This window comes from Hetaerina americana, unplaced genomic scaffold, assembly GCF_022747635.1.
Source record: "Hetaerina americana unplaced genomic scaffold, ioHetAmer1.1.p SCAF_35, whole genome shotgun sequence".
Lineage (NCBI taxonomy): Eukaryota > Metazoa > Arthropoda > Insecta > Odonata > Calopterygidae > Hetaerina > Hetaerina americana.
The window spans coordinates 2,249,555-2,266,735 of NW_027286930.1; the positions used below are offsets into that span (position 1 = coordinate 2,249,555).

General features: G+C 33.4%; 1 protein-coding gene across 1 annotated transcript; it reads right to left on the reverse strand.

Annotated features, from left to right (window-relative positions):
- Window positions 1–1,815: 1,815 nt before the first annotated feature.
- Window positions 1,816–15,535, reverse strand: LOC139691446 (transmembrane protein 87A). Its single transcript, XM_071589262.1, has 17 exons — window positions 15,349–15,535; window positions 15,141–15,201; window positions 13,485–13,582; window positions 13,290–13,409; window positions 13,156–13,203; window positions 11,080–11,259; window positions 9,252–9,407; window positions 8,983–9,117; window positions 7,618–7,766; window positions 5,223–5,441; window positions 4,874–4,994; window positions 4,687–4,790; window positions 3,659–3,729; window positions 2,870–2,928; window positions 2,651–2,703; window positions 2,440–2,467; window positions 1,816–2,294 (listed from the first exon to the last, which is right to left on the reverse strand). Exons 1-17 carry the CDS (start codon window positions 15,454–15,456, stop codon window positions 2,253–2,255), a joined length of 1,752 nt encoding a protein of 583 aa, XP_071445363.1. The 5' UTR covers window positions 15,457–15,535; the 3' UTR covers window positions 1,816–2,252.
- Window positions 15,536–17,181: the final 1,646 nt, after the last annotated feature.

Genomic DNA, 17,181 nt, shown 5'->3' on the forward strand with positions numbered 1-17,181 from the left:
TTGGGTTTCTCAATTACGATACATAAATCTGCTTTGTATATCAGACCCATGGTTAATTTTTACGCATTGTAACTAAAGTACTAAAATAAAACATAACTGAAATTTTTCTATTCTAAATATTAGTGAATTGGCCTACTGCATATCTAATTGTAATTACTAACAAAAGAAAATACCTAAATGAAGTTACAAAAAAGGCCAATCCAATTTTACCACTTTGCTTTGATCTATCCATTATTTCGCAACTAGCCAGTTAAATCTCAGGTAGTGATTCACTTCCTATCATACCTAACAATGGTAGGATACATAAGTTAACAATATACTAAAATTGAGTCAATTTTTTAAAATACTGCCATGCTATTAAAACTTCCAATCATTCTGAACCCATTCATTAAGAGAAAATGCCAATTTAGTTGTGAATGCAGAATATGACCAGCAATATTCTACAGAGATTACACTTTTCCCCCAGAATATTCTACAGACCCAACCCTGGAAAAAAACATTACCTACCCTAACAAATACCATTTTGGATTAGATATTTTCAGTTAGCAACACTTTAAAATATTGCAAATAATACTTTTTATGCCATGATATTATTGCTGTCTTCCGTGAGGGAATACCATGTCTTTCCATTGAGAAACTAAAATATGACCAATGTAAAAACAAAGAAGGCTATGACATCCTCCCTGAAAACAGGTTCCATCATGTCTAAAGAAAGCTCAACTTCTCTATTGTCTCATCACAAATACGGCCACATTGATTGCTGTTACTTTTACAGCAAAATGCCATCCATATGGCATATGTAAAATGAATTATTCACCAATATTATTAAATATACTGACATAAACTATAATGTTACAATCAAAGTCTTAATCACCTTTTATTAAGCTCTTGAAGGTCCATATGCAATGACTTTAAAATGTTAACTTCCTTGATTTTGAAGCTCTTCATGATACAGTTCAGCAGATGAAAGACATCACATGAAGTGCACACACTTGAAGAAGGGAGGACTATTGCTTGACCTGGTCTTGGAAAGTAATTGGGCAACTAAGTATCAACTTTCATTGATAAATGTTTAAAACATGTGCCATTACCATTCAAACAATAAGACACAAAACAGAGTAGTTATAAGAATTTTTTTGCTAGTTATACAGTAATTTAAACCAGCATAGTGAGTCCACTTAATACTTATTCCAACTTCATAAGCAAGTAAGACAAATTGGACTCCTTCCAAGGTGATCACTTAGAAATATTAATGAAAAAGAATGCCTCCAGGACCACTTTAATGATTAGATGATGCAATAAAGATTTAATTATGCTAAAGGGTAAGAATATTTCACTTTTGCAGAAGTAATTTCACTTTAATTTAAAGCTTTAGATCCTGTGGTCATATGCATAGGTTAGACAATTATAGATCCATACAACAAAAAGCATTATCCTTCCACAGTGCATTCTCATTCAGTATTGGTTTGCGGTTATGAGACAAAAATATTTTCACTGCCCCCATCAATACTTTACTCAAGCAAAATCTCCTGCAAAAATGAATGTACAGACATTACAGTGGAAACTACTTACATATCAATTGTTGATGAAAAGCTTTACAAATTGATAAAACAACTCCTCCTAGGAAGCTTCATTACAAACAACCCCTTCTGAGAGTATCTCAACTCCATAAAAAAAAATTAAATTATATATCACCTTTGCTTTTGAAACATTCAACTTCTTACACCACACTGACATAAGTTTACATTTTTTTATCTTACAGTGACATTTCACGGGCTTGGGAGCAATATTTAAAATTTTGCAGGAGGCCCTGTATAGTAGTGAACCATTATCTTAAATTTATAATCACTTAAGTACAAAACTAGTCTACATAATAAACTTCATACATAATTCATTCATGACATGAAAACAACTGATGTGCATACCACCTGTTACACAAAGAAATATAAAATCAAGCATTTGAACATAAAATTTGTAAAAATTTTAAGAGACTAGAGGAATTATTTAAAATACTTTATACCTGTTTCAAACAGGTTAATTGCAATGTTCTTCATTGTCTCTGAGGAGCCTTCTCAACAAAACAAGTACAAGCTGATGAATGATTTAAAAAAATGGCAAATAGATTTACACATTTGGAAAAAATTCAAAGAGATGTAATCAACCACACATTTCTCGGTGTTTTCCCATACTGGTTAGTTGATTTTTTCTTGGCGATTTATTTAAATTTTTAATCAATTACTTCCATGAACTTATTACTGCATTTTGGACACTTCAAATCTTGTGGTCACAATTTCCTGAAACAGAAATGAAATTACCATTACCAATAAAGAAATTCCCACAATTACCTTTCAAATCTCTAAATTATAATAATTAATTTATAAGCTAAGAAAAGTTACGGTACACATTTCATGATACTGGATGTTGAAAATTTTCACCTACCTCATCTGAGTCCAATATTGGAAGCGCTCTGAAATGAATTTATCAAACAAGAATTAAAATAGGATCGCCCAAGGGAACCAATAAAAAAATTACAATACAAGTCCCATAATAAATGCTTTTAAAATGTCAAAAATAAAATTAATTAGGAAAATTCAGATTACACAAGCAGCATAGATTAGATAGCACAGAATAAACTTAATTTTTAGCTTACGTATCAGCTATTGAAGAGGGAATGTTTTCTTCAACCCACTTCAAATCATCTTCCTAAAAATTAAAAAAAAAAGTTGATTAAATGAAAGTAATTAAAACACATTTTGAAAAAATCAGCATAATTACAACAATTCATGGTAAAAACAAATTTGAGGGCTGCTATTAGCCTAAGTGAGCAAAATAATTCAAACATATGAAAGAAAAGTATTTCATTACTTACTGGAGAATTATTCGATTTTGGCTTAGGGGAATTACTTCTAAGACCTCTCATCTTGACACCTGAAATATGATAAGTTCAATTAATTTCCATTTATTGAAAGTAATCATAACACCTCAGTTCTGTCAAAAATATGACTACATGATGTCATAAGATTAGAGACAACTTTTTTTAGGAACAATAAGCTGTGAGCTAATGACACTACATGTGATAATGAAATCATGAGCTGTTTACCCAAAAAAACAAACGAGGAAGAGGAGATGAACAAACCACAAAAACACAGTATGCTTGAAAAATAGTTGCTAACTTTCATATGAAAACTCTTTACACAACCCAGGAGAAGTATTCACACATTTGAAGAAGTAAATGTGAAGACACTATTTAGAGACTTTTGTGATGAATGGAATTGAACTTTCATACATTTTTTAAAATATTGCGTGGACTAAGGATGAACTGTGAACAACAATACAAAAAACTTAAATCAATTCAAGCTTTGTTGATGAGATAAAAAAATTTAAAGATACTGAAATTTAAATAAAAACGACTACTTTCAGGTGTTACTTTCTCCTCACTTACTTCCTGAGTTATTGAGGAGAAACATGGTATAATATACCTTAAGCAAAGCATATACCTTCTAGTAACTTAGTTTGACCAAAGTTAACCATAAAATAAGCAAGTTTGCATACATTTATTACTCAATTTAATAAAACACAAGGTAATTTCTTTCAGCTACTCACGCCTCACAAAATAATGAATTCATTTTAACTTCAGATTTATTAACAAGAAGCTTACCAAATGCATCATTAATGAAAGGTTCTTCTTCTTCATCCTCTGGAGCATCCAGTAATGGTGTGAATGCATACCTGTAATTGTATAAAAATGCACTCTGTACCACTGAAATTTGGAAGTATGCGGTATATGACCAAGGAGTTATTAAACATATGATTACTAACATTTATAAAAACATCAATTTAACTCAATCAACCCCTATTAATTAAAAGTAATAAAAGAATTAAAATTTTAATTGTGATTGTTAACTGTAATAAATTCAATGAACTTTTATGCATAGTAATTCTACTCAACATGACATTTACCCAACGTTTTCATGGAAAAACTCAAGGATAACAAAATTCTGCATGCATATTGCAACCGAAGGTTTTAGTCATACTGTCTGCCTTCCACCATAAATCAACCTAAATTAAATACCAAACTATTTCAACTACATGGTAGATTGTCATACATAGATGTAGATTTAAATATACATATAAGGCATTTGATCGAATATAAGATGCACTGGTATTTAGAATGCTTCTCCACTTCAGAAAGACATGGGAAAAAAAGGTTTTACCTCTGGGATATTTTGTTCATTTTACTTTTCTTTTTCAAAATTGAAGGTCACAATGGCTCCAAGACTGCACCTATATTAGCGGAGAGCAACTAGCAGCTTGTCCAGAGAACCCTTTCTTCTGCTTAATAATCCATTTATCTATCACAATCTATTTTTTTCAGTACCTATCATATAACACAATGTTCCTCACTTTCCTTCAGTAGCATTTCCACTAACAACAGATTGCAACTGATCTGAAAGCATATTCTGACATTTTCCTAAAAATTACTTCAATACTAAAATAGTTTAAAGCGATTGATTTAATTTAGAGATGAAGAGGGACTTTGTTGAAGAGTAGTATGTTGAGATGTGTTTTGTCAGGAGAGACAAGAGAAATATTTGTTCGTTCGGTCCATTCAAAACCTACCTTAACCAGTAGATAACCTAGAGTAATAAAAAATAATAATAGATATATTCAGTTATGGCCACCTACCTTTGATTGTTGTTTGTTGGCCTCCAAAGGAACATGATCACAAGAAGTATCAATGAAAACAGTATGTGCCAATATGCTTCATCAACCCACAATTCCTTCCAATCCTAAAAATAAGATGTGTCAAACTCAAAATTTGCTAGATATTACTGAACAGTTATCAAAAAAAATACAGCCAAATTATACTTACTGTTAAACACAAAGCTAACTTATGAGCTTTAATAGAATAAAGCATAAAAATAACTGAAGAGATTACAGCAAAAATTAAGGTATTCGTAAAGTGACGATAGAGGGATAACTTAACAAGGTTCCTGAAAAGAAAGAAAAGATAATTAGATATCATTAATAAATCTAATCTCAGTTTATTATAAAGAGTGACATCATTAATAAGAGTAAATGAACAAGCTTTGTGCAAATGATCAGCAAATGGGATTTTTTTTAGTTTTTCACTGGCATTACATAATATCAACACTTAATCCTAACAAATTCTTTGCCCATTGGAGATGGTTGCATAAAACCACCAAGATAAAATAACTCACCTTCTCAAACGTAATGTGCGTGTAGTTTGAACAAGTGATGTGAATATCCACCAACATATGACAGAGTCGACAAGGGCAAGAGGGGCAGATGCCAAGAGAACCTGAGAGGATGGGTCATTCTTGGGATTCAACACTCTCAGGAAGCTTTCGACTGATGCAATCACAAGGTAGACCACTCCCACACTCATCACTCGATGAAGCATTGGTCCTAATCTGGGCCTGGAATGCATAATACTCATTATATAACTTGACTTTTATAAAATTAACAGCATTTGATTACAAGTCAAACTCCAATATAACTGCATATCCATTATATTCAAATCACCAATAGTATGAAATGAAGTGGGAAAGCTACAGGACAGAAACTGATGATACTCTTGGGTAGACAGTGAATAATGACGATACACCGATTGGTATGAAATTCAAGGAACAAAAAATTAATGGGTGAGAAACAAACTAATTTATTTTTAGAATGTCAGATTTTTCCAATGAAATATGAGTGCTGTCTAAGTTAGGTAACTGATGAATAAAGAAAAATTTTAATTAATCTTTGATGCGATATTAATGAAGGAATCAAGGGATGTGGTAGTTCAGTGGGTAAAGCATTAGACTACAGGACCCAGAGGGCCTGGGTTCAATTCTCAGGAATATCCCTGAGCACTATCAGCTTCACCCAAACTGTGTGATTTTTTGGGTACCAGATCTTCCTGGGAAACCATTGGTGGCACAGGGAAAGCAACCATACCCCCGAACCTGATGTGTTAATGTTTTATGGTATATTGGCTTAAGAATATGTATCATTAGTGAAAAAAGCAAATATTTCACACTCATACATCCTTTGTAAGAGTAATTGCAAGTTATGCATTACATTCAAAACAACACAATTTTTTGAAGGACATTAAATTCTTTACTTGATTTCCAACATATTTTACCCTTCTAATTCCCACTTCATCACTATTTAACAATACAATATGCATGCTTTCATTTACCCACTCATGCCCTGTATCTATGCCCTAGATACAATGTTACTGCTTTCTATTGGCATATAATATACATATGAATTATATTAAATACAAATATGAACAAGATTAAACACGATTAGCTAATGAGGATTATCAAAAATGACATTGGTCTTACTCTAAAGGTTACTCTGTTGACCCACAATATTGAAAAAGGTAATGAATATGGTGCAGTTATCTTAAAGTCCAATAAGTCCCACTTGGGAATTGGGTTATTGTTGCCTATAGGTTTCTCAGTACCTGCTTAAACTCTTTCTTTAAATAAATTCACTGATACTATTCAATTTGTGTTTGGGCGTGATGTTGAAAACATAATAGTTTTTGATAACTTCAACATGGATTTGTTATGTAATTCTACTCAGTTTATGGATTTAGGTGCCTTGTCTCATTTCTTTGGTTTAATAGTAATCAACATGTTTCCACAGAGTACGCGACCCTCAATCAACATATATTCTCTTCAAATAATCTGTCTGAAGCTACATGATGTGTCATTGAATAACAGACAAACAACAATCCAGACCAGCAACAGCCAACTTTCATAAATTTCAATGGCATTCTAATTTCCAAGCCTGTAGACATTGCTAACTGCTTCATCTGTCAATTCTACTAAGTCGATAACCATACTAGTTTTACCTACACTCAGTATGGCAAATACTCCTGCCTCAACATTTCTTTTGTCAAGACATCTTTGAGGTTGAAAATACCATACAATCTTTTACTAATACAAATATGGTCTCCTGGTAGAGACCGGGATACCTATGCCCATGAGCAAGCAAGCTGCTTATCTCACTTCTTCTCCCCTGTCAGGTATCTTTAATCTATTGATTTTCAATGGTAATTTTCCTAACATTATGAAAAAATCCTTGATATTTCTGGTCCATAAGAAGAGATCATACAGTGAATCTCATAATTATAGACCTCTGGCATTACTCTCTGTTTTCTCAAATATTTTTGAAAAACTTTTATTATTGAATAATGAACTAACTGTGCAATTTTAAACAACTAAATTCATTGCAGCATAATTTCATTGAGGGGAAGTGCCCAATGCTACCTTTCAGCACTATCAATGAAATTGCTCAGAGCCTATCCAACCAGAAAAAGTTAATGTTAATTTAACCCTTTTAAAAGATATCACTTTCCTTCAGACATGAAAAAACACAGTAGCAATTTCAGGCTAGGAGGCATGATAACATTTTGCAATACATGACCTTTGGAATCAAAGAAACAAAATAACATAATTGTACAAAAGATCTGTCTAAATTCTAAAATAACTGTGAAGTCTGACATTGGTTTCCCTTGATTACATGCAGATGGCATCTGGATATCAAATATTACAATATTTAGGAATTCTCTTATAACAAAAGATGTGGACTTACTTGACAATTCCAAATCCAAGGCTAACAATAATGACAAGCATTCTGGCCAATGTCCTCTTCCCGCAAGAGACCAATTCAGCAATGAGAACAGCTGCTTTCACTGACTCACCAGTGGAGTTAATACTTTGATATTCAGCATAAAATGTAGCCTGAAAGATCAATTACAATTACTTCTTCAGTCAGCATATTTGCCAATGAAAATTCCTTCCTTGTTTTCTAAGAACTTATACTCTCCCTTAATAATACAAAAGTACTCTTGGCACATGAACTTTACCCTTGTCAATCAATTATGTTTTGCAGTAAATTGTGCAACAAAATAAGAGGGCATTGATAATAATATAATGATGACACGACATAAAATGTTAATTTTTAAATATTTCAAGTGTTTGAGCTACAATCATAAAAAATAAGACTTTGAAGCAAATAAATAAAGTTAGAAAGACAATGCTATCCTCTGATACTAGAGCATAAATTACTGATATATTATTTATCATAAAATATACAAATCTTAGTAAAGCAGCACCTCTTCAAATGGAAGACTATTAGACTACAAGTACACCTCATCTTTTGCTACCTCCCCTCTCACACTTTCATGACAAATCATTCACATTCTTCTTTTGTGATTGTATGCTTTACTGTAGCTTAGTTTATGTGAGATTATAGGCCATGTGAATTATTATCTTTTATACCTCGTGATTTCAAAATTATTTCCATGGATATCTATGAATACATATTTGGAATATCAAAGAATTGTATTTATACTCAACCATGGTAAAATAAATACTCTGCGGAGGCACTATTTATGCATTAAACCTTCCCTATAACCATCAACAACATTTCCATCCAATTTATCACAATTACATGGTGAGTTTGAAAAACTTAATGCAATATCATTTTCTTATTTTTTATCATTTATTCTACTTCATCTGATGATTGCTGATCTGAGTTAGGCCACCTTCACATCTACACACTGATTTTTTGACGAAAATTTAAAATAAAATTCATTTTTGTCAAGTTTTTGGACCATTTCATCATTTCTCTTACATTAACATTTATTTCATCAACTCTTTATTTAGAATTCCCTGCCAGAGCAAAGCAATGGATGATTATCACTTTCTGGCAGAATTTCCACCAAATCCCACATTCCCCATTGTATTGTTTCCTTCTTTTTCAATGTTTTTGTCTTTTTTTGAAATTATCATGAACATAATGCCCTTGGGCAAAAATCTCAACCTATATTATCGCATGTAATTTGGGAGAACAAAATAAAGTCTATTGACTTCCAAAAAAAGACAATGCATTGCTGTCAAAACTGACAACTGACTGAAGGAAAATGCAATGACTATACACATGTATATCACTTACTTTTTCCAACATGCCTAAAAATATAACTCCACCGATCCAAAACTGAATCCTGAGCAAGTCACGCCATTGGCAAAAGGACACAATGAGCCATGCCATCCCAAATACGACATATATGAGGCACATAACACCATAAAACTGAAAATAAATAAATACATAAATATAATAAGAAATTGAAACTGCAGTAATGAATTATTGTTATACATATTTTCAAAACATTATCTCATCAAGAAAAATAACATCAAAATGCATCTTCAAATTAAAATACTCACAGGAAGGAGGGGCCAATCCAAAGCAGAGAGATAGCCGTATGTGCCCATCATCTCAACATGGACAGTGGCATTGAACCTTGCCCGCTCACTATTAATTTTTAAAACCAGTAAGTAAACTCCATCTTTGGTAATTGTGAATACAGGATGAGGTGTGGGCTGTGGAAGAGAAAGAAGGATTTAATGACCATAGAAATTGAAAAAAAAGGAAAAGTTTTAAGATTTCATTTTCACACACCATTTTGTTGTCAAAAAAAAATATGACACCTCCTTTTGGAATACCTTGCATATCAACTGCATGATTTCTTGAAAGCATGAGTTAGATGGTAACAATAACATGCGTACTCACATAGCAGTTATGCTGAAATGCTAAAACAATTGAATGATATATTGATACATCTACATTTGGTACAAATGATACTCTTCACTTTAGTGCAACCTTGTACATTGTCCACTAATGATGGCTGGCTTTAACAAAGTGTCTCTTAATATTCACATAAGCTCCATTTAGCATACTATTAATAAATACAAAGAAGTAACTTGAGATGTGTCATGACAACATAAAATTTATTTAGCAGACACCAGAGTCTGTCACAGTATCAGTGATACAATGATGGCAACAATATTCAATGGGTTGTGTATGGTAGGTGCACTAGCATTCCTTTAGTAATTTAATATGAAGGAATAATTCCATTTATGAAAAATACGTCAATTTATTTATGTTAGCATGTTCGATTAAATGAATATACTTTGTAACTTCCACACAATTTTTATTCGTACTACCGGTTTCAACGCAATGGCGTCATCATCAGGTACTGATGGTACGAACCGGTAGTACGAATAAAAATTGTGTGGTAGTTACAAAGTATATTCATTTAATCGAACATGAACCTCCACAAAGTTGAGCCCGAGACCATAGAATTCACCTTATGTTAGCATATTTTGCAAAGAGCCAACACCCGAGTCTGCCACAGCACCAGCAATGACTGACATGCTAATGACAGGGCTAATAACAGGGTTGGCCACCATGCCAGTGATCAGGATGGTACCCTCAAGTACAGTGGACTCGACTGCAAAAATTAATTGTGAGCAATTTACTAAATTTGATTTGTAACATAAAAGAGGATTTAAACTATGCTTGTGTCTTTCTACCATAATTTGTACCATACTTTGAGCATAGAATCTTTATAATGCAAATTCTACATATCATTCCTAGTGTAAAAAAACCTCTGCCAAACATTTCAAAGAAAAAAACTCCCCTTAATAAGTACACTAATTTCAAGTTTGCACATTCTGTTGGACATCATATTTTGCCTGGATCTCTTACTTGGTGTATTTTTTCTCTTTGTATCTATCTCTCTACTTTTTAGAAATATGTTGAAAATGAACCCTCAGACCAGTTACTTCTAAGATTAGTGGTAACAATTTGCATTTTTTTGAACAAAAATGTATGTACATTAATTAAATTTGGCTTCCTTAGGTTAAAGTGTTCACTCTTAGGCTGTGGCAGAAAAGATAAAAATGTCTACAAGCAGTGACAGTGGTCACGTGGCATTAACAACATGTGTTCTGTGGGTGCCAGGTGTTGGGCACTAGGGAGATGAATAGGAGAAACTTTCAGCAGTAAATGGTTGCATGCCAAGGTAAGGAGTTAACATGCATTGGTGGCTACTGGTATCACAGTGGCCAACTTGTTAATGTCCATAAAATTTAGGGAGGAGGAAGATTTGATCCAAGCACGCCCGGATAAAAATATCAGTTGAAGACTGTTCATAAACCTCAGAGTAAAGTCAACTATAGAGGATTCTGAGGTGTTAAAAGTGCAACTCACCTTCCTGGGATGGTTACGGTCAATTTTGACAGAAGTAACATTCTGGACAGGTAACTGAACTAGTTTGCCTTTTGTCCCTTGAAAACTTCCTTCCTCCCGCTTCTTCTTTGGTAGCTGCAGTGTGTCATCACTTAATAATCCTTCATCATTCAAAGTCCTCTCTCCTTTTTCAGAATATATCTATGAATATAAATTGAAATATATCAATGAGGCTCATGGACACCAGAGATTGGAATGACCTCTTTTGAGAACAGTGGCAGCTATAGGGTAAAATAAATACAATTCTCACAATCAAAATGAGAAACACACGACCAAGACTAGAAATTGACAAAACATTTCAAATGGCCCATTCAGAGGCAATTCTTTGAAGGTAACTAAGAGCTCATAATAAAGGTTCAAGATCATGTACTTTGAATAGGATAAAGGTGTGAGACAACTGAAACAGTTAACGGACACCACAGAAGAAATTGACTGCCATTAGCAGATAGGAGCCCATGCCGTTGAGTGACAATAATATATAATAAGCTAAGCAAAGGCAGAAGAGCTGCAAAGAAGGACCGCCAATTCAAAACTCATGAAAAAACTACCTATTGAAAATGTAATATCACTCTGAGTTTCTGGAGTGAATCTTTATTTCATCATATCAAGCCATTTATACTCAGAAAAATAGAGATATTTCAGATATTGCCACAATGCCTCAAAGTTCTCCAAAGTACATCCCTTGACATCGACAAACTTTTACCAGCAGCTTTTCTACAACTCTAAGGCTCCCAGGCAGGTGGGTTTCGGAAGGTACATAAGGGCATGCATGCAAGCTTCTTTGAATGCACTTAGCTTAACTCATGATGGTTTCCTTTGAGGAAGGATTTCACTTTTGGGAATAGGAAATTGTCTGCTGGTGCCAAATTGGGACGGTACGGGGGTTGGGGAATTGTCGTGATGCCACTGTAGGCCTTTGTAAGCAGACAATGGACTCTGCTCTTGGTTATTCATCAAGATCTTTGGGACAAGATTAGCACAGATCTTTCTGCATTGCCAAATTTTTAGTGCTAATGATGGGCACTATCATCTTAATAATGCCAATACAATCTGTGACCATGTGCACTCTTATTCATGCAGCTCAACAAGGCCAATATAAATTATTTTATTATTGTTATTACATAATTTAGCAATGTGTCATTGTTAGCTTGCAAAAACCAGCCGGTGAAATTTTGTTTGATAATTTCTAATTAATTTTTTTATGTAATCAGCACCACTCTCAATACAGCAGGTTTTCGGCTTTTTACATTGGATTATGAACATAGAATAATTACATTAACAACCCCATACATCCAAACCCTAGAGGGAGAAGATCCAACTTGGTAGGAATTGAACCCAAGACCTCTGGGTTGCCAGGCGCTCCACAGTCACCGAGGCGGGCAAAAATCTAAGCTAAGCTCTCTCGTTTATACTTCTTCTGGGAATCATAACGATAATCACTAAACTAAGGATAAGAATACCTAAAATTCTTCCTTGAGAGAAGGAAATTCAATAATGAAGTAATGTAAAACTGAGATTCATACATTTCTTCTGTGTGAGCTGAAATAATTAAACTAGACATGAAAATGAAAAGCAACCAAAAATTGAAAGGCAAATCCTTGAATGCTCCACTGAAAAATTAAAATGCAATTTCTTCAAGTTCCAAAATTTATACTGAAGATCTCAAAATTGAAAAAAAAATTTTAAGGGACATTTGAAATCTTATCCTTTTGATGCATCTCCACAGACTAGATCTAATACCTGTAAAATACACCAAAGACAGCAAGGGTAGCAAAACTAGGGGACTACGAAAATTCCAGGCTGGTGCTTTCAGCCAAGAAATATTCTGCACACTAAACACATTTACAAGGGAAGTAAAAAATACTATAACCTAAAAATGACAGACCAATTATGAAAAATAATGAATAGATTGAAATGGAAAGCCTTGAAATATCAAAGCAAAAATATCATTACAATACATCACAACAAATAATAATTTGAAATATTCTAAAATAGAATATTGTTTAGGGAGTAACAAATCCAATAATATGCTTCTACCTCCTGTGCTGAGTTTGATGAGGGTCTCAGCTCCTGGATCATCCTGTCCTGCAATATGCAAAGGAATGAATCAAGACCAAGAAATTATGAAATATACACTTCCAAAAACATTGATACATATTTATTTAACGCACCAGAATAATATGTCCTGAACATTTATAATTTTTCATAGGAGATTCCACAAAACTTAATGTCCTGTTATCCAATGTTTGGTGTGGGACTGCATAATTTTGCACTATGTCATTGTTACTCAGCTGGAAAAGGTCACACAATATGTTAATCACATGAGAAATGGAACAAATAGTAATACTTCTCAATAGTTATCATACCCTGTCTCCAATGTGCAAGTAGTCCTCCCAGCATGCTGTTTCCAAGAGTCTCCAGCCAATGGATACATCTTCCTCAGTAGAATCTGAATCGCATATAACTATAATAGAGGGATAACAATAAACATAACATGAGAATAATGTGACTGTGGTGAGGTGAACCTTTTCTGCTAAAGTTGTTGATTTATCTTGGAAAGGTAATACTTTTAAAAAATGTACTGCAACCACATTAATTAACCATAGACAAAAATATCTTCAACTCGATTTTTTAATTTACTCTCTGAATTCTTTCATCATCTTATCAAAAGTCATTTCATCAAATTCAAAAAGTTTTTTGTTAAAAATTGATGGAAAATTGGAATTGGTTGACTGTAGTACCATAAACAATTCCATCAAAGGATGTTTACAATTAATAAGATCACTGTTCTTTAGGGTGATAATACAGGGTGCAGCAACAGAACTTCCTTTTTCAAGGGGTTTTGCTTAACAATAAAGGAAGTTATGTTGCCACACCCTATACCACACATCACAAAAAAAATTTGGTCACATCTGAGGATGACAGTGTTAAAACCAGGCCGTGAAATAAAAAGATTTCATTGGAAATGGATACAGAGTTGATTACGCAATAAATTCATAATTTGCATCTGTCCATATTACCATGCCTTCCTCAGTAATGTTTTAAACATGACATCATCAGTCTCCTACTCTTCCCCCTTGGTTGACCCTACCATTGCTTATACCAGTACAGCAATAGGAGTTAACAGAATTAGCAAGCCTTTCCATCATGTCAATGTCAGAACCCATGGTAGGGTAGATATGGTGAAAATAAATTGGCAGAGAGGAAGGCAAATAATGAAATGCTAAAATGGAGCGTGAAGAGAGGGAAGTGCTTACGAAAATCTGTGCTTCCAAAAAAATATTTTGGGTTATATTTCACTCATGGTCCATATGAAAGAATTCACCGGAAGAATTGATGGTTTACACTCCATATCGCCTCAAGATTTAATAATACTGTAATAACTGATGACTTGGCCAAAACTTTCGCTTATTACTTTAATCGATCATATACAATCAAATTTTCATTACAAGGAACCAAGGTTTGTTAAAAAGTAAATCGTGAATTTTGAAACATTGACTCGAACATAAAACATAAAAAAATCTGATACAGTTTTTCCAATTAGCCAAGACTCCCTCTTAACTTATAAGTCATTCTCTGACACCAACAGCAGGTAGGTAGGTGTCAGACATAGTGGCTGTCAATGAAAAATAACCAAAACGATATATAACTCACATTAAAAAGTATGCTAGAAGCAAATACGGTGAAGTGTTAAGTTTCCGATTTGGTGCAATGATTTTACACTGAAAAATTACAGGAGAAAGTGCTAATGAAAGAGCCGTAACGAATAGCGTAAAATAATAATAATATCCGCAAACTCTCAATGGAAAGAAGATACATAAGTAGCATGGATACACAACTTGACTATTTAATAATTTATAAAATGAATGGGTGAAACAATTCTTGCTCCATTTTTAAAAAGGCAATCAATAATTTCTACTCGCAACGAGGATGCCATTAGGCAGAAAAATAACTGCAAGTTGTGGAAATGCGATTCAGAAGTATTACCTATGCGAAAGAATGACATTATCAAAAATACTTACTATCAATGAATATCTGCGAACCTTTATACAGGCTCTTGGGGACAGCAAAGGAATTCAATTTCTGAAAACAAGTATACGTAATCAATTTTGGTGGACTTTATACGTAAAACCATTAAGCTTCCCACCTTCGTTGACATTTTTGTTACGCCAAAATTATTTTAATAGTATAAAGCATTGTAACAAACAATTTCATCGTAGTTTGCCTTACGTTAGTTAACGTTTCGTCCCATTTTCCTGCATCCGGAAATGCAAAACCAGTCTTAACGGCATTTAGTAAAAATACAAAAAACGTAAATGTCGCTAAAGGCATAATCATTTACGTGGCTTACAGGTAAACATTCTTCGTATAAGATGTTATCGTTTGTTTTGCGATAGTGCCTAGCAAATTGCGTGGAGCTATCACTTCCGTTACCTTATCACAATGGCTCGACGGGAGAACTTCACTTTAATACAGCCAACGTAATTTTATAAAAAAAGGGATCCGCAAAATTCGTAAAAAATACCAAAATGTGTGTTAAAAATTACTAGTCTAAATGGATGTTCGAGGTGATTAAACGAAAAACTATAGAAGGCAATTTTTACTTAATGTTTTGAGCAAAATGATTGTTTTGGAGCGTACAAAATTGCCTGAAAGGAAAAATAACTATATTCGAATGAACGCTTTCTACAGAATCAATTATAATTAAAATTGATGTATAGGTCAACAGAAGTGTATCCATCAAAGAAATTGTTTTTTGTACCCCTTCACACTGTTCCTTTTACCTCAAATTTCAATCTAACCTCTGGCGAAGACGAGAGAGGATGAACGGAATAAAATAAGAGTAGCTGAGGTATAAGCTGCGGTATGAATTATAGTAAATCCGTGGTTATATGAAAGGAACGAAAACACCGCCTGTGGAACCGGCTATGTATTTTAATCCAATGGTTCAAAGATGAAAATATTTAGAGAATTCAAAATTGCCATGAGATAGCATATAATGGCATTCTCATTTAAAATAATTAAAAATATATTGCCTGCGCAGAAATAAGAGCTCATTTAGTTGCTTGGACAAATATTCAATAATATCGCGCGGAAAACCAAATATTATTATCATTAAAAAATGTTAATTAAAAATATTTTACCCATACATTTCCAAGTTGGCAAGTTGTTTCGTGTTACACTGTCATGCGGAAGTGCGTATGTCGTTGTTTTACCGCGTTCTCAAATATTGACATCGGTGTATCCTTAAACAGTATGATATATTTAAATTTTCTGATGATTTATACGGAAGGTAAGGAACATTAATTAATAGCTGTGTAAACACATAATTCACTGAAATAAACAAAACTACAATATTTAGTTCACCATTGATTAATGCCATAGATTTTTATGTTTTAATCGCAATTTGAACTCGAAAAACCTTAATTTTCACACACCTGAAGAATTATGATCACATCTGAATATCCAATTTGGATTAAATTTTATTTTGGTATGTATGATATCGGGACACAGCTGAGTTTAAACACTAAGGCTAAAGGTCACAGAACTTAGTTTTTGAACTTTTTTTAAACATTAAGTGGTATGATACATGTTTAACAAATAATCTCTTAAGTGCCAAAAATGTTGGCATCTGTGCTGTTTTTAATTTCTTATACTGTCTGCAAACCTTTGAGTACAGACAGAATTCCACCTCAGCCCTGTGAAATTATTTCTAGAATCTGGAATCCACTTCGAGTTTTTAGTTCCTTCATATTTGTCTCTGATTATTTAATTCGCCAATTTGATTCCCATGATTGAGTATATATTGCCCATTCACCTATATTTTTTGTATTTCATTTTGCATTTGCCAAGGAGCGAGATCGCCCTGGGTAGACCGTAGATCCATGTTCGAAACCATAATTTTACATGCCGTTCATATTTGGTTAGCTCTACCCTCTGATTGGGGATGGTCATCTTTTTCATTCACTGTGTACTCAATACGTGGCACTTTCCACAAAAGTCTTTGTTCTCTGACTCTACTGATTTTTTCTTAGTGTTCATATAAATGGACTCAATATAAAG